We start from the raw sequence: 24,574 nt of genomic DNA, 5'->3' as shown, positions 1-24,574 counted from the left end.
AGGGTTCTACAAATTCTCACTCCTCAGAGCCTGGTGCTCACCAACTAGACTATGTAAATCCCACGGGCCCACCCTGTCCCTGAAACTGCTTGGAGAGGACTTCCTGGGTTGTGGAGCGCTGCTAATGGGTGTGCCGCCCTGAGTTCCATCCCGCACTGCAGAAAAGAGAAAGGCCTTCTTCTCAACACTGGACCTAAGAAGAGGTGGGGAGGGGGCCTTAGGAAGAGCAGAGGGAAGGTGAAAGTGGACTGTGGAGGTCAAAGAAACGCAGAAGAGGACCACCTCCAGCTGCAAGTGCAAAAGACAAGGGGGCACCCGGATTTGAACCAGGGACCTCTTGATCTGCAGTCAAATGCTCTGCCACTGAGCTATGCCCCCTGCTGGCCCCAGGATGCTTCCTAACATCACTTCACTTTAGAAACATGCTGTATTAACACTGGCTATAAGTGGCTGTGATTAAATTCCAACTGATAGAAAATAAAAGGAGTTCATTGGGCCGCAACAATGAAAATATCAGACAAGAAGCTGACTGCCAAGAATTCAGATGTTATCAGAATTTACTCTTTCCTGCTTTCTTTGGTTCCTCTTAAGTCAGCCATAATGTACCAAAGCAGCCTCTCTGGGTGCAACCTGCCTCCAACATTTGTAGGCTCACATCTCCACACTTGTTTCCAGGAGAAAAAGGCTTGAATTTGAAAAACCTAGGGAAGGACTCTAGTCAGCTTGGTCTGGGCCACCACCCAACATTGCAATCAGAGGACAGGTACAAGCAGTAGAGCCATTTCAAGAGTGAAGTCTTGTAAGTATACACCTGCTCCCATTCCGAATATGTGTCTGTAGCATGGACAGGAAAGGTGGTTCTCCTGAAGAAGTCCAGGATAGCTAAGACAAGACCACAGAGGACCATCCCTGCAACCTAGTGCCTTCTCCATTGAGACCACCATGTTAAGGGAGACCACGAATCTACTGCTTCTGCTGTACAGGGTCATCAGAGCCGTACACATCCAGGTTCCCTGGTGCTTTTCATTCATCCATCCAAAAAGCACTTAATGGGCTGGGGCTATAGCTCAGTTGATAGAGTGCTTGCCTCACATGCACAAGGCCTGGGGTTCAATCCCTAGCACAATACACACACACACACACACACACACACACACACACACACACACACAAGCACTTAGTATGTGCCTACTATGTGCTTGGTCCTAATAATCAAATAGTTCCTGGCCTTGGAAGCAAACAACCTAGTGGAAGTGCCTGACACAACAGGCATTATAATAATATGACGTGATAATACGATGTGTGCTAAGGGAACGTGGAGGAGAGAGCATTCATTATAAGTTTGCCTGGAGACTCAGGTAATGACCTGGCTCTTGCACTGTGAGGAGCTTACTTAATAAACAGGAGGTGGAAAGGAATCTCAGCAAAAGTGAATCTGGTGCAGTCATGGTCCCAGCGAAAGGTGGGAGAGGAGACTGGAGATGAGGTGACAAGGCCCAAGGGCTATTTGTAATACAGCAGGGCCCCCAGGCAGAGTCAGTGAGCACTGTGAGCCCTGAGTGTGATTCTCCTGGAGAACAGGGAGCAGCAGAACTGCCAGTGCACTGGCGGCAGTTTGGGGCACTGACTGCGGGCAAGAGGTGGGAGCCCAGGCCAGATGATTTCTCTCTATTCTGGCTTTCGCTGAGTGTCCTCGTGCTTTATTCACATGTTAACCTGCTTGGGAGTTGACCTCTGTGCTCGGGGGTGTCTTCACTGTGTGTGCTCTCCAACAAACAAGGTCTCTATTACGGGCTGAATTGTATCCCCTAAAAAGATTGGTTAAAGTCCTAACCTCTAGTGGCTGTGAATATAATCTTATTTGGAAATATGGTCTTTGCAGATGTGACCAAGTCAAGATGAGGACGTTAGGGTGATCCCATAGGTGATCCTTGTAAGAAGAGTACGGACACAAACATAGGATGTCATATGATGAAGGAGGTAGATTGGAGAGGCCAGGGAATTCCAAGAAGGGACAGCCACCACCAGAAGCTAGGATTCTAGCAAGAAGGATTCTACCCAGAGTCTGAGGAAGCAACCTTACTGACACCTTGATTTCAGATTTTATTCTCAAGAAGTGTGAGAGAATAAATGTTTGCTGTTTTGAGCCCCTAGGCTCATGGCACTGTGTCCTGGAAACCCTAGGGAACTAAGACAGTTCCCATGGCCAGGGTTATGTGGGTCCTGAGTCCAGGGCAGGGTCTTGGTCTGCCTCAGAGGGAACAGCGGAGAGGTCTCTTGGTACCTCCAGAAAGTACCAGCTTCTTCAGCTTCACCGACCAGCTCAGACGTGGGGCCGCGGCCTGTCTGGCCAGGAAATAGCTTTCCCTGGAGACACTTACTCCCCAAGGTGATGGCAGGGCTGAGAAGCAAAGGAAAAACTCAACTCAGACGAGGAAAAAAGCTCGCACACTGCACAAAGCCCAGAGGGCGCCTGTCCACCCCCACCCACCTGCAGGAAGAAAGCAAGTGAGCAGGAGGCTGCAGCCCCCTGGGAAGATGGGGGAAGGGGTGGGTCAGCAGGGCCTGTTTCTGGATGGCTGCCAGGATGGCCCAGTGGAGAGGTGTGGTCACATCCTGAAACAGTTAACTGCAGTTTCCTGTCTAGGACACCATCCCATCATCTGTTAAATGGGCATAATGAATGAGACCTTTTAGAGCAGGGACTGGCAAACTATGGCCTGCCAGGGGTGTACAACTCTGTGAGCTAAGAATGGGTCTTAGGTTTTTTATTTCCCACTTTTTTGTGTGTGCTGGGGATTGAACCCAGGGCCTTGTGCATGCAAGGCAAGCACTCTACCAACTGAGCTATATCCCCAGCCCTATTTCCCACTTTTATTGGTACCTTACAGTTGTCCATAATGGTGGGATTTACTCTTACATATTCATACATGCATACATTATGATGATGTAATTTGACCAACATCACTCCCCTGCACTTTCAGGTTTTCCATTTTTAAATGAAAGGATGGGACCTCCTACTGAAAGGAAAGTGATCACGACACTCGGAGCAACCAAGAGATCTTTATTGTGGTGGTGTCTGATCAACAGGAAAAAGAGGAGAAGTCAGAGAGAGAGAGAGGGAGGGAGGGAGGGAGGAAGAGAGAGGGGAGGGGGCTTGGCAGGAGAGAGTTTATAGCCAAAATCTAATGGGGTCTCTGGGTCTGCAGGCTGCCTTGTTGGCGCACAGTGATTGGATCACACACTAGTTGCTAAGGGTGTCATCTTCTGCCTTCGGGCAGACTGGGCAGGGGCTAGATGTGGGTTTCGGTGGCCCCAGACAGGTGGGGGTCGAGTATTCAGCCCACCCTGCAGCTAACACCTACAATTTTGGAAGAAATAAATGAAACAATGTTTTAATGATAGAGAGTATGTGCTCATATTAAATTCTGCTTTGTAAAATTATTTTATGGTACAAGAAAATAATATGAAATTCAAAAGTCAAAGTCCTTGTCTCATTGGAACACAGCTTTGCTTGTTCTTTCTTTGTACTCTACAGCTGCTTCCCTGCTTCAAGGGCAGAGTTGAGTGGCTGTGGACAGAGACTGTATGGCCCTAGAATTTTTTTAAAAATACATGTACAAACCGGTGTTTTTCAGAAAGCATGCTGTCTCTGGGCTTGGAGTCCAGCAACAGCTTGACAAGCCAAGCCCAGGGTTGGAGCACAGAGCGCAGAGAGAGCAAGCACAGAGGCCTTGCTCTCCCCCTGCAGTACCGCCCCCCCCCCAGCTGCACGCTCCCCTGTTTCCCAGCATCATCCACAGCTGCAAACCCTGCTCTGTGTCTGGGCTTCATTCTCCGAGACCTCCAGGGAAACACTTCTCGTTAAGATGCTGAAAGCAATCAAGTCTGACCATCCACTAAGGTGGCATGGGCATGCCGGAACAGCTGTTTCTGCAATGTGGTGGGAGTGTTCAGGGACACCACCTCTATGCCGGCTGCTGGCAATAGCTCTCACAATTATAAAAGAATGTAACTTTGACCCAACAATTATGCTTCTACGAACTTGGAGGGATATGAAAACATTTGTGAAATCATGTTTGTATAAAATTATTCCATGGTTACATTATTCTTAATTATAAAACATTGGAAAGAACCCAAATGTCTGTAATTTGAGGACTGGTTAAATAAATTATACAGGCAGCTATTAAGAAAATGGTGAGGGGCTGGGGGCATGGCTCAGTGGTAGAGCTCTGACTGGCCTAGCATGCGCAAAAGTCCTGGGTTCAACCCCAGCACCGTGAAAAGAAACAAACAGTGGTGGTGCTATTGATATACTGCCATGAACAGATTGCCAAGAAAGACAGACAGTACTTACAGACCACAGCATGCTACCATTAGTGGGATAAAAAAGAGAAATATATTTACTTATTTATGTGAAAACTTCTGCAAAGATACATAGGAAACTGGCAACCTTAGTTGCTTACAGGGAGGGGGCATGGTTAACGGGGGTGGGGCGGGGGGGGGACAGGAGGGAGAAAGGGTACCACTGCATATGCCCTGTTGTGCCGTTTGAATTTTGAACCATATAAATATTTTTTATACTTTATTACCTATCCAAAAAAGGAAGAATGTGTAACAAGACAAAAATCTAAGAAGTGTCACTTGTGTGACATGGTGATACCTTGTCCTTCTCACATCTGCCCCTTCCCACTGGGCTTCCATCTTCCCCTGTACATAATGATCTTTTAGTACAGAAAATAAATACAGAGCCAGGCACAGTGGTGCACATTTGTATTCCCAGCTGCTTGGGAGGCTGAGGTGGTAGAATCCATGAGCCCAGGAGTTCAAGACCAGCCTGGACAAGGTAGACCCCATCTCAACAACAAAAGTAAACATAAAAGTTATTGAAACACAAAATGTTTTAGAGACACTAGGAGTCTAAACATTTCCCCAACCTAGTTGTTTGTAAATTATAATAAAGTACAAGACAACATACATACTGGTAACTTCTAAGCACTCTGGGTTGAATTTGCTGACACGCTGGCTCTAGCTGGAGAGTAGTCATCTGCTGACTTACAGAACACCCCACTGAAGCAAGCACTCTAACGGCACCACTCCAGGCCTTATTTGCTTGTGTTGCTCCATCATCTAACAGAGAGCTTACCCACGACTTGGGTTCAGCAAATAGTTCCAAAACCACAGAAGCTAGTCCTGGTCCTGGTGGAGAGCCCTCTGCAGCCCAGCAGGCAGAGGGAGACAAGCCTGGGGGCATCTGCAGGGAGCGGAGTCTGTCACCTTCTCCTGCCAGCCTGCAGCCCACTCACTCTACCCACGAGCCACTCACCCCACCTGCTATCAGAGTTGACCAGGACTGGGTGGCTGCGCTTCCAAGACTCGGGTGTCAGCAGGCTTCGTTTCTCCTGAGGTTTTTCCTGACAGCTGACAGATAGCCTCCTCCTCACCGTTCTCAGGTGGCCCTTCCTTGGTGTATGTGCATCCCTGTGTCTCTTCCTCCTCTGAAAAGGACACCAGGTCCATTCTACAGCCTCACTTTAACTTCATCACTTCTTTAAAGACCTTATCTCCAAATGGAGTTATGTTCTAAGGTGCTGAGGTTTGGGATTTTGATGACTTTGAGGGTGGGAAACACAAATTCAAGCCAACCAAACACCTAAGAAACAACTGGTTATATGTTCCTTCCCAATTCTACTCTTGGTCAATGGCACGGACTGTTTCTATACCCCCAAATTCATGTGGAAACCCTAATACTCAAAGTGCTGGTATTTGAAGGTAATTTGGCGAGACGACTATGTGATCCCCATGAGTGCTCTTATTAGAAGACAGGAAATACCAGTGCCCCCCTCACCTCCACCCACGAGGACAGAGGGGAGCCTTCTGCTAGCCAAGAGCAGAGTCCTCATGAGGAGCCACCTGTTGGCATCTTGACCTTGGACCTGCAGCCACCAGAGCTGTGAAGAACTTCCACTGGTGAAGCCACCTGGTTTTTGGCATTGTTACTGCAGCCCAAGCTGACTAATAAAGCGCATTAATTAGTTGGTTTTCTTTTTTTTTTTTTTTTTGGTTTAGTTTTTATAATCTACCGCTGACATTTTAAGATGAAGGCTAGAAACAAGGGACTTCCCACATATTTTGCCCTGCACATCTCTTCCAGAACAAAACCATATTTATTGACTCAGTCATTCCACTTCTGAGAATCTGTTTCAAAGAAATAAACTAAGCTGGGTGCAAAGGTGTGCACTTGTAGGATTGCTTGAGCTCAGGAGTTCAAGACCAGCCTGGAAAAAAATAGTGAGACCTCTTCTGGGGAGGGGTGGGGGGAGAAACAAAGGAAAAAGAAAGATCCACAGAAAATAATAAGTATCATCACAGTATTACTTGTAATTTAATGTTTTTTTAGTAATAGAATGGTTAACAACATTCACTCAATAGAATGCCATGTAGCCATTTTACAAGATCATTAAACTTTTATTAAGTACCTGCTAAATGCCAGGGACTGTGCTGAACAAGACAGATACAGAGATAAGAAAAACAATGCTTGCTTTCAAAGAATTTACATTGTTATTCAAAACAAGAGAAACTCTCTGGAGAAACCCAAATATATCTGGGAATGAACAGGAATTATAATGTAGGATCTGTGCACAATGAGGTCATAGGAATATCCAAGGAGGTGAGGGCAAGGCAGAGCTCTTTAAAGCAAGAAGTTGACACTCACTGTCTGGAAACAAGTTTATCAGTCAGAAAGGCTCCCCACAGGGGCTGGTTATTAGTCACAGGCAATGCTAATGGTTTCTGGGAAGCTGTCTTCACAGAAGCAGCTCATCTGGAAATGTTTCATGCCGTCAGACAGTCCGTGCACTAGTTCTTACCTCAGGTACATATGTAGAAAGGCATCGCAATACTTCTTCTCTGACACACAAGCATGAGATCCCCTCTCATGACCTCCTGGCTCCACTGTGGTTTGTAGTTTGGGTCTGATGTGACTCCACATTGTCTTCAAGAGCCTTCACATTACCCCCTTTTGATCCAGATCTGTACCCAAAAGCATCATCACCAATAGTTTAACTTGTGGTTGGGTTTAGATTGTCCCTCAGTGCCGAGATGGACCAGTCCCAGTTGGTCTGATATGGAGCTGGGGGAAATGACCAATAGTTATGTTGATGTCAAGACAAGTCGCTGTTAGCCAGTTTTGAATGACAAGGAGATTTAGAGGGAGTGGCTCTCCGGCTAAGTCTGCCTAGAATTTACTGACAGGTTTAACTTTGTTCCACAGGCACTGGCTGTCATCTTTCAGTGCTGGGCCAGCATTATTCTATTAGAAGTTGTATTTCTACCAAAATTGACAGGCAACAGGTTTGTATTTCTAAGAAATCTGTCAGGAAACAAAGTTTTTAAAATAATACAAAGTAATAATAATGATCCTATGATGATTCAGATTGCATAATAGTTTTTAGATCATGAACGCAAGCCTGAAGGTAACTGACTAAACAAATTGAATGATCTTAGAGAACTGGGAGAGACTTAGATATTAGGGGAAAGTAGAAGAATTTATCATCTATTCCAATCAGGTAGAAAATAACTCAAGATCAATGAACAAAGCTACAATCTAATGAAGTTTTCATTTGAAATATAATTTTTCTGTCTTCAGTTCCCCCATAAGTGACTCCATCTTGCTATCAGCAGCTTTCACAGCATTTTAGTAGAAAGAGACACAAAACATTTATCCAATCACTCAAACATTTTGTAAGCATCTACCATGTGCCAGGCACTATTCTAGGCACTGAGCAGGAACAAAATAAAAACCTAATCACATGGAGCTGACTTTCATGGAGGAGGGTAGATAATAAATGATTATAGGTCAGATGAATACCTATGAAGAAACATGAGGCAGAGTGAGGGGAATAGACAGGGCCAGGGAGGCAGGGGACAGTTGCTATTTTAGGTCCAGTGGTCAGGGATGACATGTGAAAAACTACTTAAAGTGCATAGGGAGCGAGCCGTGTAAACATCTGGGGGTGGCGGCTTCTGGGTGGGCCCAGAGGCAGAAGCATGGCTGAGCATGGCCAGGTAAAGAGGATGATCCCTTCATCCTGATCACAAAAGGGTCCTGGCTGGGCAGCACAGACTAGAGAACTGCACAAGCTCTTACTGTTGTGTGACATTGGATGCTGTGGGGAGGGTGGGTGGCAGCAGATGAGCTTGGGCGGGGGCTGGTAGTTGAGGACTTAGGACATTATTCACACCATGAGGAGTCAACGAATATTCAAGCTGGCGGTCATTCCAACCCATCATTCTGACAGATACATAAGGGAGGGAAGAGCGTGGGCAAATTTATGAGAAGCACTTAAACATGGAAGGTGGGTGCTGCAGGCTGCACGGCGGGGGCCGCGTGAGCCTTAGCTCCGCTCCTGCCCGCTGCTGTTTTCACCTGCCGCCTTCCTGCTGGGCGCTTCATGGGTCGCTGTCAGTGCTTGCGATCCTGCAACCCGGCTGAGCACAAAAACACAAGCCAGTCAAACTGAAACAAAGTTTTATTTTGTGAGAGGCCGTGTGCGTCCCCCTAACAAGCCGGTCCGCACGTCCCCCTAACAAGCCGTGTCTCTACTGGACACGGGGGGGGGGGCTCCACTTCCCCCGGAACACCCTCCTACCATCCTTCCCCAACCAATGGGAACTCTCCGGGAGTCTTGTAACTTGAGTTCCCAAATGGGCCTAGGTGAACAGTAGGAGTCCAATTTCCATATGAATGTAATACTTTTGCAGTGGCTCCTAGCAGGTGGGATACTTAATTGCTTATATTTTATATGTGCATGTATAAAAATACGAGCAGAAAAGGCTAGAAGAAATGACATCAAAATTACAGTAGTGGGTTGGGGTCGTGGCTCAGTGGCAGAGCGCTCGCCTAGCACTTGTAAGGCACTGGGTTCGATCCTTAACATCACATGAAAACGAAATAAAGACATTGTGTGTCCAATAAAACTAAAAAAAAAAAAAAAAAAAAAGAACAGGCACTCTGCTGGGCACAGTAGCACATACCTGTAATCCCAGCAGCGGGAGGCTAAGGCAGGATCTCAAGTTCAAAGCCAGCATCAGCAAAAGCAAGGTGCTAAGCAACTCAGTGAGACCCTGTCTCTAAATAAAATACATAACAGGGCTGGGGCTGGGGCTGGGGCTGGGGCTCAGAGGTTGAGGGCCTCTGAGTTCAATCCCCAGTGGCCCCCACCAAAAAAAAAAAAAAAAAAAAAAGGCCGGGGGAACACTTTGTCTGAAACTCTATTTGGCAGTTCTTGGAACAGGTGAAGCAAACACCTTTCAAACACCATTAGGACCACTTTGTGGGCATGGACCGTGCAGTAGCACAGCCCTCAATGAAGGGCCTACATTTGGCTCAGTTCTCTATCATCACCATCTTGGAACTTGAAATCTTAAAACTTGTTCTCTCTTCTCCAGATGTGCCTCTAGAACCTCACTTACCCCAGGCCAATGACCAGTCACACCTTAGAAATGATTTATGTGCTAAAGAACTGTGGGACCTGGGGCTGGGATGTGGCTCAAGCGGTAGCGCCCTCGCCTAGCATGAGTGCGGCCCGGGTTCGATCCTCAGCAGCACCACATACCAACAAAGATGTTGTGTCCGCCGAAAACTAAGAAAAAAATAAATAAAAATGTTAAAATTCTAAAAAAAAAAAAAAAAAAAAAACTCTGGAACCTTTACCTCTCTAGGGGCAAAGTACCACAAACCAGGGAGCTTGCAACAATGGAAATGTATTCTCCCACCGTTCTGGAGGCCAGAGGTCTGAAATCAAGGTGTCAACAGGGTCATGCCCTATGAAGGATTGAGGAAACAATCTGTTCTGGTCATCCTCTTAGTTTCTGGACTGGCTGGCAATCACTGTCATTCTATGGCTGGTAGACACATCACTCAAACTCATTCCATTGTCACATGATTGCCCACGTGTCTACATCTTCATATTTTCTCTTCTCAGAGGCATACCAGTCTTAATGGATTAAGTCTCTTCCTACTCCAGTATAACTTCATCTTACTGAAACCTCAATTATATCCACAAAGACCTTATCTCCAACCTAAGTTACAATCAAGGTCCTGTACTAGGACAGAATATATCTTTCAGTGACATAATTCAACCCACAACAATGTGCCATCAACAATTGGAGCCAACCACCTGGGTCGAGATCATCAGGGAGGGGGTAACTATAAGGCTGGATAGGAGGAACTCTTGACATGACACCCCCATGACTTAGGATTCTACCTTCCAGCAAGGAGACCTGGGACCAGTCTTAATTATTTGCTGAAATGGCTCCTTAAAATTTGGCCATGAAGACAGCCTAAAGTAAACGGAGTGGAAAGTTTAGAAAGGCATAGTAACAAGGAAGGAATCCAGAAGCTTTTGGGAGGAAGGTGTCTTACTCAGCCCCGGCTGCCATAGACTGCCGAGCCTAGACAATAGGAATTTACTTCCCACAGTTCTGGAAGCTAAAGGCTGAGATCACATTGCTACACAGTTGGGTCCTGCTGAGGCCTCTTCTTCTGTCTTGCAGACCTTCTCATCCTGTCCCCACCTGGCAGAGTTCTGATCTCTTCCTATAAGGCCACTAATCCCACCGTGGGGACCCCATCCTTGTGATCTCATCTGAACTTAATCACCTCATCCAAAGGCCCCATCTCCAAAAACTACACTGGAAGTTTGGGCTTTAACACATGAACTTGAAGACACAATTCAGTCCACAACAGAATGTTAGATGAATTTACTATGTGAGCCCAGAGAACCCACTACCTTTACTGTCTGAAGGTCCAGAGAACCCACCCTGCAGTCAGTATGCACTTAAGGCCAGGGAGGGTTATTGTTGTCTGCAGCCTGGAGCTGGTGGTAGGAGTTGCTGCCACAGAACTGAACTTCCTGGTGCCAAAACAAACAATGGGATTCCAGATGGAATGAGGCAGTCAAACTCAAGAGCAGTCCTGGGTTGCAATTATTGGTAGCCCATGCTGACAGAACCCAATGCTGTTGCTGGTTCACTTTTATACATTTAGGCTCTTTGTCTAAAAATAAATCTTCTGATCTAGCATTATCAAGAATAAACGAGTCGCAAACATTCAGCCACCTAGCTAGTAACCAATTCTTAAAAGGACACTTGACACACATGTATTTTTCCCAACTTAGGGACATGTCTCCCATGGGACACATTTAACATCCTGCATTAGTAACAGAGTCAAAATGAAATGGGTGCGGTTTTTCTTTTTTCCCTGCTTAGTGAAACAGAAGATAAAGGTGTGTCTTACAATTAATGGATTTTAGATTTGATGACATAGTAATGTATAAATATTATTCAAGGTGGGAAATGGTAAAGCAGTGCTAAACTTTGCATTTCAGGTCCACAGCATTATAATTGGGCATCGTGCCACATGTGGGTCCACTCATTCACCCCACAGACACAAGGCTTTCCATGCACAGACCCAGGGCTAAATGCTGAGGAACTGCCCTCCAGGCCCACTTCCACTCTGCCTTCCTTTGGAACCCTGTTCTGGACTGTTGTCCATCTGGGACTTTTCTTCAGAACTTCAAAATAGAAGCACAGTTGAAAATAACTAATTCACCACTGCTCACCAGAACCCGAAGTCAAAGAGTTACAACATCACAAATAAGAATGATGTCCAGCAGGGTCAGGAGGGGAGGGGCTTACAATCCCTTATACATGTCTTTACAGAGGTTTTAAAATTGTGGTAAATTTAGAACTCTCCAAAAGCCCAACACTAGATGGAGACATGGAAGCCAGAGAGCAGTACAGGAGCTGCCACACTCGCCTGAGTTCAACCACCTCTGCTCCCATGCACGCCAAAGTGAGTCCTCAGGAACACACATGCCTACATTCCAAGTACTGGGGATTAGGGGATAATCTGGCAGCTAAGGCTCAGAATCCTAGGGGATCTTGGAATCCAGTTTGGGCTGAGATCTCCCATAGTTGGGGTGAACCTTATCAAAATGACAGGACTCCAAACTGGCCAGCTATGCATAAAGCCCTATCTGAAAAGCCCATGTTGCTGGCCTAAATTGTTGAGATGGAGACTAACCAGGGATTCTTCAGCTGCTGCCAACCACATACAATTTCCTCCTTCCTTCCTTCCAACTTTCAGTGCTTCTGCAACATTCACTATGCCCATGCCACATGCTGGCATTTATGCCCCCCTACCCCCAGTGCCACAGATGGGAGATAGCCCTCCTAGTCCCAGCGAAGAACAAGGCCTTGGTTTGTGTATTCATCCCCAGTGAGGCACAGGTTGGAGCTTTGCCTGCCAGCTCCAGCAACAGCTTAAAGGTAAACCTTACACCAGCCAAACAGTACCTCATGGGGGCCAAAATGGTCACGTATGAGCTCCGAGCCAGAGAGCCCAGCCTTCTGGGCCATCCTGGCCCATAAAGTTGCCTTTCCAGGTTGTAGGGAGCAGGAAGTTGGGAGCCACAAAAAACTCCCATTAATTTTGCAATAACTCACCAAGGCTCTTGGTTCTGCACCTGACAGACGCTTGGACCCAGCTTATAAAGGGAGGCTAGGTCAGACCTGGACACCACCTGAGGAAGCACGTCAGAATCTGCCCAGTTAGTGTGCAGGGAAGCCTAGGGCTATGCCAGGAGAGGGCAAGCCCACACTCCCCTACAAGGCACTGAGCACTACCTTGGAAGCAGGTCTTCCAATTTCACTCCCTCCCCACCCAAACAGTCCCCCCCCACAGAGGGCCCTGCCTCCAGTCCCTCACATAGCCTCCCTGCAGCAAGAAGTCTTCTGGGCACTTTGTCTACTCAGTCCCTGGAAGAACAGCCCCCCGGCAAGTCCTACCGGGCAGCACCATACACTCCACAGAACAAACGTGCTCCCCTTAAGAGCGGTAGCTTGGATCCAAGGGGCACTCAGGACCTCTGTGTCCTCAGTAGTCACCTTAGGGAGCTCTCTGGGTGCTACCCGGCATTCTCCATCTTCACACTAGAAAGAAAACTATGCAGGGACCCCCGCAAATCTTCTTGATCACTGCCACTCAGCTGACTGCCCCCAGGGTGCACCCTGTGGTCCCACTCAGTTCCAATATCCTCGGATCTGGGTGGAACAGAAGGGTCACTGGGGGACCTTCCCCACGGTGCACCTCTAAGGAGGCCTGTGGGTGGCTCATGGTTTGGAGAGCCTCTCCCCCAAGCTGTACAAGCAGAGGACGAATGGCTGGCATGGCTGCCCTGGTGGCGCATGAGCCATGAGCGACAGCTGAAGCTCTTGCCACACTGGCCACAGGTAAAGCGCTTCTCCTGTGAGTGGCCACGCAGGTGCTGCAGAAAGGTGGGCTTGTGTGCAAAGCACATGCCACACTGGGTGCACTGGAAGGCGTGCTCCCCGGAGTGCACGCTCTGGTGCACAGTCAGGTTGGCCAGGCGTGTGAATCGCTTGTCACACTGCGTACATGGGAAGGGCTTCTCACCCGTGTGTGTGCGACGATGCTCCACCAGCGTGGACAGACGGCCGAAACATCGACCGCACTGCGTGCACGGGAACGGCCGCTCGCCGGTGTGTGTGCGACGGTGTTCCAGTAGCGTGGACAGGCGGCCAAAGCGCTTCTCGCACTCGGCGCACTCATATGGCTTCTCCCCAGTGTGCGTGCGGTAGTGTGTGGTGAGCGTCGACTGATGAACAAAGCTCTTGCCACACTGGGCACAGGTGTAGGCACGCTGGGCTGTGTGAGCACTGCTGTGGCTGGGGAAGGCAGCCTGCTGCAGCAGACTCTTGGGACACGGCACACAGGTGAAGGGCTGGGGGTCGTGGTGTGAGCGCGCCTGCTGTGCACTGCATGTTATGGGGCTGCTGCTGAAGTTCTGGGCATGCTCAGCACAGGGCCAGCACTGCTCTGGGACAGCCTGGCTCTGGGGACCTGGAGGGCAGGAAGTCATCTCTTTTTCCCTTGTGGCATGAGGCAGATCTCCACAAGCGCCTCCCTGCACGTCCTCCTTGCCAGGTCCCCCTTCAGCTGCCCAGGCTGGCTTCAGGACATCGGACTCCCCATCCAGGCTGCTCTTCTCTTTGCTGGCTAGCCAGGTCTGTGCTAGGAAGGGACAGAGCAAGTGAGTCATCTCTGGAACCCTCGTCCTTTGCTCTCCTGTCCTCAGTAGCCCCTGGTTGCCTCCAGGGACCCAGCCAATCTTATACCAGCCAAACAGTGGCTACTTGTGAGCTCTGAGCCAGAGAGCCCAACCCTTCTGGGCTGATCTCCCCCTGCCTTCTGCAGATTTCCCACACCAAGCTATTCTATCAAATGTCACCTGAATGCCCTGTTCATCCCAGCTCTGTTCCTCAAGGGTCCTCTCCACCTACAAGGCCTCTTTCTCTCACCACACTTCAAGCCTTCTCAGTCTGTGCTCTCCCAGGAGCCTCCCAAGACCAAGGCAGTGATATTTTTCCCTGGAAGCACCTTGTCCATGCCACACATGGCTTCAGGACGTCCTGTCTGCCACAGCTCAAATGCAGCACATCTTTGCCTGCACATTATTAAGCAGATGTACTTTTTCTTAGGAAAATTTCCCTCATTTTCAAAAAATCCCAAAGGGCTCTCTGGCTCTCTTCCTCTTCTTTCTTTATACTGTTTATCTGTATTAACCATCTCTCTCCTCCTAATTGTTTAAGTTCCTTGTGGGGGACAAGGGGAATCTACATCTTATGCATTGATGAGTCCCTTTGGGCCTAGCACCACACTAGCTAGTTTGTAAAATGAAGTTAGAAAACATTTTCAGGAATAAAAGGAGAATGAGTTCATGCAACTCTACGACACCCCCAGCAAACAGATGAGGCCACAGAGATACAACACAATACGGGCTGACTGACACTGCCTCCCCTTCAGGACACTTCTGCAGGAGAAGGCTCTGCTGGAGGTGCTTGGAGGCTCCCCTCAGGACCCATGGTCCAACGCCCAGGGAGGCAGCCTGCAGCCCTGCCCTCTGAGCCTTACCTGAGCATGGGAGTGCAGGGTGTGCAGTGGTCGCCTCCTGCAGGTTCCTCCCACATTCTTCTTCCTCTTGCTTGATCCAGGGCAGACTGCCTGGGGGAGATCCCAGCTGTTCTGTTTCTAAGGGAGAGGGGATAAGGTCCTGAGGGCATCAGAGGTCAAGGGGCTTCTCTCCTTTCACAGTCACAGTCTGGAACCAGCCATCAGCAGGCACTACCAGCAGAACTACAGATCCCAGTAAGAGCAGAGCAGACACAGGATTTCGAGGAACGCTAACAAGTACTATAGCAGGGAGTCGGGAGAACTGGGGTTGTATATGTTAGGTCGGTGGCAGCAACTTGGTGGCGACGACTTAGTGGCAACTTAGAACAAAGCAGCCCGTGCTGCTTTGAACATCAATCAGATGCCGGCGGAAACGCCTGTCAATCAGCCAGATCTCCTGACTAAGGCCTGTCAATCAGCAGGACCCCCTGGCCAATCCTGGAGTTCAGCCAACTCCCCTGACCAAATCCAAGGGGGCAAGGGACCCTAGAGACACCTTTTCCTGTCCCAAGCCCTTCCCTTCCTGCTGTAAGCCCCATAAAAGTCCAGTCTGGTCGAGCTTCTGCTCCGTTTCTCCTCAGACCCTTCCCCTGTCCCCTCTGTGGGTCTGAACGAGTTCTGCCCAGGAGTGATATCTCAATAAAGCCTGTTCAGCGGCCCTTTTAAATCTGCCAACTTTGGTTGCTGCCTGCCCAGCCTGATCTGACAGCATGGCCTGTGAGTGACTGGCTGAAGGCTGTGATCAGGTGGCCAGCAGCCTTCCATCACCACCTGCCTTCCACCTGTAGTAACAGAGTGCCTGGTGTTTGGCTGGGTCCATGGAACAGCAGAATAAAGACCATGTTTCTGGGCCTTCCCTGCCAGCAGACAACAAATGGGATGAGAGGGACTCTGCTCCTCTAGTTATATGAACTCTGACAACTTCATCTAGAACAGGAGGAACCAAGGCTGTAACATTTTTAAATGTGCTACTTTTAAACAGAGAGAGCATCCCCTTGCCCTCTTGCTGCTGCTTCATTCATTTTCTCCCATTGTCCCAGACATGAAACACCTAGAAACACTTAAATTGGGAAACAAATACATCACTTACAGTAACATCAAAATACTTATTATTTTTGCAGAACTGAAAACATGTGAATTTAATAGGTTAATGGCTGAGACATGGCAGTGAGCCCTGAGGACAAGACCCACCCTAGGAAAGGTGGATGGACAAGCTGGAAGGAACTTGGGCCTGTGACTCCGACCTGTCAGGAGCTAGAAACCAATCACTATCTTATTTAAGCTAGGATCTCGTTGTTTAGGTTCAGTTTTTTTCCGGTCTCCGTTTTAGAAGCCTTCAAAACACAATGTCCTTCAGGGGCCAAGACAGCTCACCAATCTCTAAGGCCTGCCTTAAAAATAGAAGAATTACTACTCCTTCTTCCTACTCTGAGTTTGATATGGGTTAAGTATAATTTTTTATTAAATAAATGAATGAGTGGATAACATTACAAGCCACCAACATCCACATCACTCAGTTATGTGCCAGGTTTTATATTCAGGGGCACACATGGTCCCTTTCTGTGGTACTGAGGCACCTCTGATCCAATCACCTGAGAAGATGCTAGCTCAGCCACACATGCCTAACTGCCACATGCCAGGCGGGCCCCACAATTAACAAGGGCCCTGGAAACCATGTTCCTAGCAGGTTCCCAGCAGCCCAGTCTTCAGAGAAGGAAGCAGATCAAATGTATCAACACAAAAAGATCCTTAACATAAACCATTGAATGAAAACAGCATAGTATATCTGTTTTAAAACCCTATTTTTTTCTACATTACATGTATATATGTAAGAGCATTAAAAAAAGCCTAAAAGGTTTTATACCAAAATGATCACGGTGGCTATCAGGATCAGGCAGGTGGCCCTTCCACTTCGCACACAATCTCTGCACTGCTTAGTGAGAATGTATTCCTGTAAGAATGCATATGCACTATTCCTGTAAGAATTCATCTGCATCATCAAAACAGACACTCTCAAAGGTTAGAGGCTGGCCAGTTTCTGACGAGGGGATCTTTGCAGCCTGCTTCTCAAAATTCTGACTGCATCCATTATCACCTGAGGAACAGGTTGAAACTGCGGTGACCAGATCTAGAGGATTCTGTTCACATCTTTCCCAGAATTCTGATAGAAGGATCCTGTGTGTAAAATTCTAGAAAATAAAGCAGACTCACACCCACATAACCTAGGCCCACAGCTCCTAGGAACAAGCCCCTGGAGGAAGCAAAGCTCTTTCCAGATGAAAGTAGAAAAGCTTAGAGAGTGGAGTGCAAGAAAGTGCTAATGCTAAGACAGCAATGACCCAGGACACGGAGGACACGTTCTTTCATTTCCTGATGCTTACTCTAACTTCATTCCACAGCAAGCCCCAGCTCCATGGGGGAGCTGTAGGCACCTCCAGGGGCACCTCTAGAGACATGTAGGCCAGGCCCAGCCTGCCCTGCATCTGCCTGGGAGCAGCACAGCCTCTGAATGAGCCCTGGTCCTGCCCACATCTGCAGAGGGTACCAAATCCCCTCCAGGTGGAGGGAGTGCCACCTGGATCTTGCAGTAGAGCCACTGCCCACTCAGCATTCACACTCACAGCTCCCCAGCATGCCTGCCACATGGCCTGGCCCCTGACTTGGCTCACTCTCTCTGCAATGCCCCACTCCCTGCAGGGGTCCAAAAACACTTTTTAGCCTCAGGCCTACATGCCAGCCACTCAGTACCCATGTTACCACCTTCCTTCCTTCTTCCTTGTTCTGGGGTGACTCTGTGACTTAATTTACCTACTCAGAGAGTCTGCTTCAAAACAAAGCCTTTTTCCCAAAATAAAGCACAAGATTCCAAAAGCAAGGCATGGTTTCTAGGCGTGATCCTTTGTGTTTTGAGTGAACAAGGTTTCCATCCCAACGACCTGAGCAGTTTCCCTTTCCCCTGTTATTTCTGAATGTCATCTGAAGAAAGGATTCCTCACCTTAAAAAAAAAAAGCAAGCTTTGAAATCTGCATTTGATCCACTACTATCCGAAAAATAAAGAAAACTGAGCTCCTTATCTGGCTCCCTGTTCATTTGGTAATTACTCATTATTTATTATCTAAGTATATGCCAGGCACTATGTTAAGTGCCATAAGGGGACATTATAGTAACACTCAGTCCTTTCCTGAGGACAGTGCTGCCTGGAGGAAGCTCAGGATGAAGCCTGCACCTCAGCAGGGAGAGCAGGTGCCAAGGTCCGTGGGCACAGATATGACATCCAAGGTTTCAGAGAAGATCCTGCAGGCACTATAATAGCCTCCTGAATCTTGGGTTCCTAGGTATATGCTCTGCCCTCAGCCTGTCCCCACAGCTCTCAGAGTGGTTTCAGGCCACGGTGATGGCTCCAAGGGGACATTCAAGAGACATTTAATGCCTCCACATTTTCCAGGCATTACCAGGATCTGCCCGACAGTGGGCTGTGGCGTGCAGCAGCTCATTTCCCTGCTCTGCTTCTGTATTCAGGTGGGGATTACTGACACGTGTTCCAGGTAAAACCAGGTAGGACAGGCCCGCACCCCGGGAACTCACCAGTGCCTGGGCTCTTGCTGCTCTCTGCACTGGGTAGGCTGTGGCTGCCCACCTCATCTCCCCTCTCCACTGGGGTCACGTGCTCTGGTTTGGTGTCTGTGGGGAGAAGAAGGTAGTGACAGGACTCTCCTCTGTGGGCTGAGAGCAAGACCCACTTGGCTCCCTCTTCAAGCAGTATATGGTGTGGGATGTTGGGACACTGGATGGAGTGGGAAGAGGCCTCCCAGCCAGAAGTGGGAGCAATAAGAACAGGAAGAAAGGCTTCTATTATGTCCCTCTCTCAGTCAGGAGAAGCCCAAGGTCACCTGATCCAGCTACCTCATGTGACACTGTGGGAAACTGAGGTCCAGGATGGGGAGCCAGTTAAACATGGTAGTCAGCTGCTGCCTTTCTTCCACATGCTCACTCCTGCCCCCTTAGCCAGGCACCATCTCTCACCTAGCATTCCTGCAATACACTGGCACCCTCTTCTAAAAAAGGAAGCTTTGTGCTAGGAAAGGGAAGCAAAGCATTCTTTCCTGGGTTTCAACCTCCCAAGAGGCAAGAGGGGACAAATAGCCAACTCTTCACTTGCCCAAAGCAATGAGAGAATTCAGGTGTATAAGCAGGGTGGCAGGGGAGTAGGGGAGCCACAACCATCTAGACCTAACCAAGTCTCACCCAGGCCCTTATGCACACCGGCCTGGAGGACTCAAGGGTTAGGACTGGCCCTCATTTTCTGGAACCAGAACATCTTTTAAAGAATGCTGACAATTAATTCTGCATTCAGCAGGAGCTTTCTAAGAACTCCAGAGTTCAGAGCATAGTTCAGGGAGTCCTAGGGGAATAAACTTAAGTAGGGAGGTCATAGTTCACTCCCCAGAAGTGAATTATGCCTTAAGAGCAGCCTCTGAGTCACACAAAGGGCTGGACAGTGAGGAGCAGATGCCAGGCCCTATTTTTCCTCCCTGAGGTCTTGGAAAAACCATTCAACCTTGCTGTGTTTCACTGCATAAGACCCAAAAACGGGAAGGAAGGACATCTACCTACCTGCGAAGGCAGAGGATGAGCCCACCCTGGCCCCTCACCTGGAGAGCCCAGAGTCTTGCAGCTTTCCTTTGCCACTTGCTTGCAGAGCGCCTTCTTCCGCTCTTGTAAGCTACCCTTCTGCTGCTCTGAGAAACACATGGCCATCTCTTCAGTTGTCATGGGCACCTGGAAGTACAAGTCCCCCAGGCCCACAGTGAGTTACCACCACTTCAGGGAACAGCTACAACCAGCTGTAGTTTCCTCTCCCTTCTCCCCAACCAGAGGGCACAGCTGGTCAAACCACTGGGCAAATGCCAGCTCCTCTCCATCATATTTGCTTTGGACAATGGGCAGAACCGGTGGCTAAGGGACTCGGAGTCAGGGCTCTTAGGTTACTCCTCTTTTCTTTTCCTTTTTTGTTGGCTTGGTAGTTTTTTTTTTTTTTTTTTTTAATATACAATATATATTTTCAGAAGCAGGTTTTTTTAATCAATCTAATTATTTTTTATTTATATGACAGCAGAATGCATTACAATTCTTATAATACATATAGAGCAAAATTTTTCATATGTCTGGTTGTTCAACTCCTCTTTTCTAGGCACAAATGTATCTTATTCCATGTGGCTTTCAGGGAAGGACTTTCGGTGACTTCCCCTACTCAGGCCAGTCTTACTCTCAGAGGTCATTCTGGGATAAGACAAGTCTGTCTGTCTTTATTGGGGACGAGGGTGTGAACCCACGGGTGTTTAACCATTGAGCCACATCCCCAAACCCCCTCACCTTTTTAAAATCTTTTTTTGGTTGTTGATGGACTTTTATTTTATTCATTTATTTATATGCAGTGCTGAGAATCAAATCCAGTGCCTCACACATGCTAGGCAAGTGTTCTACCACGGCACGGTTCTACCACAACCATGGTTCTATCACAACCACAGCACCCTCAACCCAGCCTTTTTTCATATATAATTTTGAGATAGATAGGGCCTCACTAAATTGCTCAGGGCTCAGTTAAGTTGCTGAGGCTGGCTTTGCGCTTACTGTCCTCCTGCCAGAGCCTTCCAAGTCACTGGGATTGCAGGGGTGCACCACCACACCCAGCTAAGACATACAACTCTTACTGTACAACAAAATCCCTCCTAATAAACCCATTCCATCTGCCAACCCAGACATCTTGTTGGTGTCACAATTTCCTTCTGATGTTTTTAAGACCCTTAAAGTCCATGGTTGACTAGCATTAGGTACCAAGAAATCAGGCTTCAGCAGTCAAGGGGCCCCTCTGCGCTTTGCCTGTGAGGACCCTACTGACTCAGTTCCTGTACCTTGGGTGCCTCCCCCTTGCTGCCAGGGGGCAGCTGCAGGATCCAAGAGCTCCCATTGCGCAGCAGGTTCTCCAGGTTCTCCAGCCGCCGCTGCAGCAGCCCGTACTCTTGCAGCAGGGTCCCCAGGATGGCCCACTTGCCCTCTAGTTGGTTGCTGAACTCCACAGTTGTCTTCTCATAGTCAGCCAGCTTCTTCTCAGCTATCCCTGTTCTCACTTCCAGGCCTTGAAGCTGGACAGCCTGAGATTCTATCTTCTTCTCCACAGCCTGAACAGCAGCCAGGATGGCCAGAAGGGAGATCTCTGCAGACTGAATCTGGGCCTCTCGCTGGAGGTTACTCCCCAGGTGCCAATCCTACAACCAGATACAAGAATGTGAGCCAGGTGCCAAAAGAGGAATCAATGCCATTCCCAGATACAAGAAATTTAAGGTCCTCTGGAATGGGGGAAACTTCTCCCAGGTGCCAGAAGCCCTTTCTGGTTAGACCACCAAACAGACCCAACCTGACAAATGGTCAAGTCAGCAGACATTCGAATCCACAGAGCCTTTGTGTGAAGAATCTTGAACCATAACTAGGAGCAATGGAAAATGAAATAACAAGCAATATCATCACAAACAGAGTACAATGGATTCCAATATTAGTCCTTCTATGGAGTTTTATTAGTTTAGCCAATTACTTAATTACTTTTTTTTTTTTTTGGTACTGGGAATTGAACCCAGAGGGGCTTAACCACCGAGCCACATCCCAACCCCTTTTTATATTATTATTTAGGGGGCTGAAATCACTGCCTCATCTGCTCCTCAAGTACACGACACCCTCACCTCCCATTACTATGCTCAGAGGTCAGGAAAGACTGTTGTTCTGACTTTGATAATCCTGAAGGCCTTTCCACCTGATATCTGCCGGTGTGTGATTCCCTACCCTACCTAGGAAACTGGGTGCTTATAAGCCCAGGCACCTAGTAGACCAGACCAGCCCTCAAGGTAATTGTTATCACACTGGGAGGCCATACCCAGCTGCCAGGGATCACAGACCAGAAAAAGACAAATGATAGCACCTTAGAGTAGTCAGAATAAGGAAATAGTAAAAAAAAAATAAAAATAAAAATAACCTGCCCACAGAAAGTGAACACTGTATCATGCATTACTAGAAATAACAAAATAAAAAGCCCAGGAATGCCTTAGTGGGGGTAGGGGGCAGCTAAGGAATAATGGCAGCACTCCTGGAATGGAGCTCCACTAGACCTTGAACCAACTTCTAACCTGTCATCGGAATCATGCACAACTGGAGGTGAATCCCTTCTCTAGGGTTCTATTTTCTCACTTGTAGGGACACCACAGCTCTGCTACCTCCTAAGGGGATGGTGTGGATGGAATGCACTAGAGTTATGGAAAAGCACTCAGGATGTATAACAACATATAGCATACTATTAAAAACAGGTCATGGGGGCTGGGGATGTGGCTCAAGCGGTAGTGCACTTGTCTGGCATGCGTGCGGCCGGGGTTCGATCTTCAGCACCACATACAAACAACGATGTTGTGTCCGCCGAGAACTAAAAAATAAATATTAAAAATTCTCTCTCTCTCTCTCCCTCTATAAAAAAAAATGCAAATTTATTTTTAAAAATAAATAAATAAATAAAGGGCATGGACAAAGTCCTCTTGCCAAACACAACTCAGTAAAGTGTCCCACACGTTCAAACTACTACTCACCAGGCATTTGTCCCTTCCTTCCACCTTTTATAGCACAAGGGGCCATCCCTTAGTCTGGCCCCTGACCCATACAATACAATGTAGCCAGGAGAAGGCAGATCGTCTTCACAGATTTGGGGCAAACATCCTTATCTCTCTACAGTGCCCGGCCACAAATTTGACATTCAGGAATGTCAATAAAATTTCTGCAAAGCTATTGCTACCAGGAGATGTCCTCTATCTTCTGAGACACAAAAAAACACAACAGTTTAGTCACACCAGTCACAGAGGGCCTAGGTCAAACCTGAGCCTAAAACACTAACCATGCATAATGCAAATCTGTTCCCAGTAACTGTATTAGGGACTTCCCAGGGAATCTTGGAAAACAAGGGCAAGCTCCAGTAGGAATCATCCTGACTGGAGCTCAGGTCTGGAAGACCTTCATGGTACTCTCCAGGTAGGGATAAGATTGGCTCCCAGGAGGATGTGAGGGCCTGATGAGACAAATATACCCTCCCCAGACCGTGGCACTAGACCTGGTGAAGCCAGATTTACAGATAGGTAGTTAGTGTAGTTAGGTAAATCGGGTCTAATATCCAATAAGATAAAGAAAATGGAGACCATTACCAGAATGGAATCCAGGAAAGCAGAGCAGCACTAGGGGAAATTGAAATATTAATGTCCCCAAGGCCCGAAACCCCATCCTAAAGAATTGTTAATGAAGCATCTCCCAGCAAACAGAGGTACTAATCAAAAACCACCCCAGGCCCTTCCAGCCTAGATTACTCCTTCAGCCCACCAAATCTCCCACCTGCATTCTATCACTGCAAGAAAAAGGGAAACAAAAGACATGAATGTGGGAAGACAGACTAAAAGAAGACGTTCGCTATCAAAAGGGAAGACCTCCCCCCACTTCCACGGATTCCTCCAGGGAGAAGTCTTTTCTGCTGTCCTTTAGTAAAGCCTTCTGCTTTCCACTCCCCACTTTCCTCCGCGTGCTTCTCTGGTGTTATACTTCAGCCCTGGGGAAGCAAGGACTTGTCACCAGTAAACAGCGGTAACACTAGCTTGGAAAAAGATGAGATAATGGGGTGGAAAGTCCCTCAGAGATGGTCAATCGTGGTGGGGGTGGGGGGCTGGTCCCTAACGACACGTCCAGGAAAAGAAGCCTTGGAGAGCCTGGGGAGTGCGGACACCCACATTCCCTCCCCCCACACCTGGTCCCACTGAGCCAGGCATCTCGTGGTTAAATCCGAGTGCTCTATTCTTTACACGAGGAAACTGGGGCCAAGTAAAAGGGACTTTATCGTGTGGCCCTACGCATCCTTCCCACTACGGAAGGTGGCAGGGCCGGTAGGACATCCTGACGAATTCAGGACTCGGCTCCAAGCCCCTACATCCACCTTGAGGGGCGTCCTTACCGGAGCCACCTGGGCCATGGTCCTGCGCTGTGTAGTCAGGCTCGGAAGTCACTGTCGCCCGCTGCGCGTGGCCCCACACAGGCCGGCCCGCCCGGTCCTCTCCGCTGGCGCGCGAGCTGGGCCCTGCCTTCGCCACACAGACCCGGCACCGCGGAGCCACAAATGTTCCTAAACGCAAGGTAGAAAGCCAGGTCCGAGCAAGAGCGCCGCTTTCCAGGCACCCGGCCGTAGAGCCACAGCTGGGTCCCGCCCCCACGCAGAGCTGGCTCCCCATTGGCCGACCTGGGAGGCCCCACCCCCAGCCTGCGTGCGTAAGGCCCCTGCGGCCCGGAGTCTGCGCCTTATTGGCTGGCCGGGAAGCTCGTCCCGCAGCTTGTGCCCCGGCCTTGCGCGCCAGGGCAGGTGTGAGTGTGAGGTGCAGGGGCTGCCTTTACCCGGGCCAGGCAACCCACGGGCGTCGCCAGCTGTGACTGGCCAGTGCGGCCGCTCACTTCCTACAAAAAAGAAACCA

The 24,574-nt window shown here is 48.5% G+C and overlaps 1 protein-coding gene and 1 non-coding gene across 2 annotated transcripts; both read right to left on the bottom strand.

Moving 5' to 3' along the window:
• Positions 1 to 306: 306 nt before the first annotated feature.
• Trnac-gca (transfer RNA cysteine (anticodon GCA)) lies at positions 307 to 378 on the bottom strand. Its single transcript has one exon. It is a non-coding gene; the product is annotated as a tRNA-Cys (tRNA).
• A 6,069-nt stretch (positions 379 to 6,447) lies between these two features.
• LOC106144652 (zinc finger protein 398) lies at positions 6,448 to 24,442 on the bottom strand. The gene is made up of 6 exons (XM_021727252.3): positions 24,064 to 24,442; positions 20,951 to 21,304; positions 19,691 to 19,817; positions 18,624 to 18,719; positions 14,999 to 15,115; positions 6,448 to 14,098 (listed from the first exon to the last, which is right to left on the bottom strand). The coding sequence occupies exons 1-6, from the start codon at positions 24,079 to 24,081 to the stop codon at positions 12,972 to 12,974; spliced, it is 1,839 nt and encodes a 612-aa protein (XP_021582927.2). The 5' UTR covers positions 24,082 to 24,442; the 3' UTR covers positions 6,448 to 12,971.
• Positions 24,443 to 24,574: the final 132 nt, after the last annotated feature.

The sequence above is a fragment of the Ictidomys tridecemlineatus genome, chromosome 2, assembly GCF_052094955.1.
Source record: "Ictidomys tridecemlineatus isolate mIctTri1 chromosome 2, mIctTri1.hap1, whole genome shotgun sequence".
In the NCBI taxonomy this organism is placed as follows: Eukaryota; Metazoa; Chordata; class Mammalia; order Rodentia; family Sciuridae; genus Ictidomys; species Ictidomys tridecemlineatus.
This window is presented reverse-complemented; position numbering and strand designations above follow the sequence as displayed.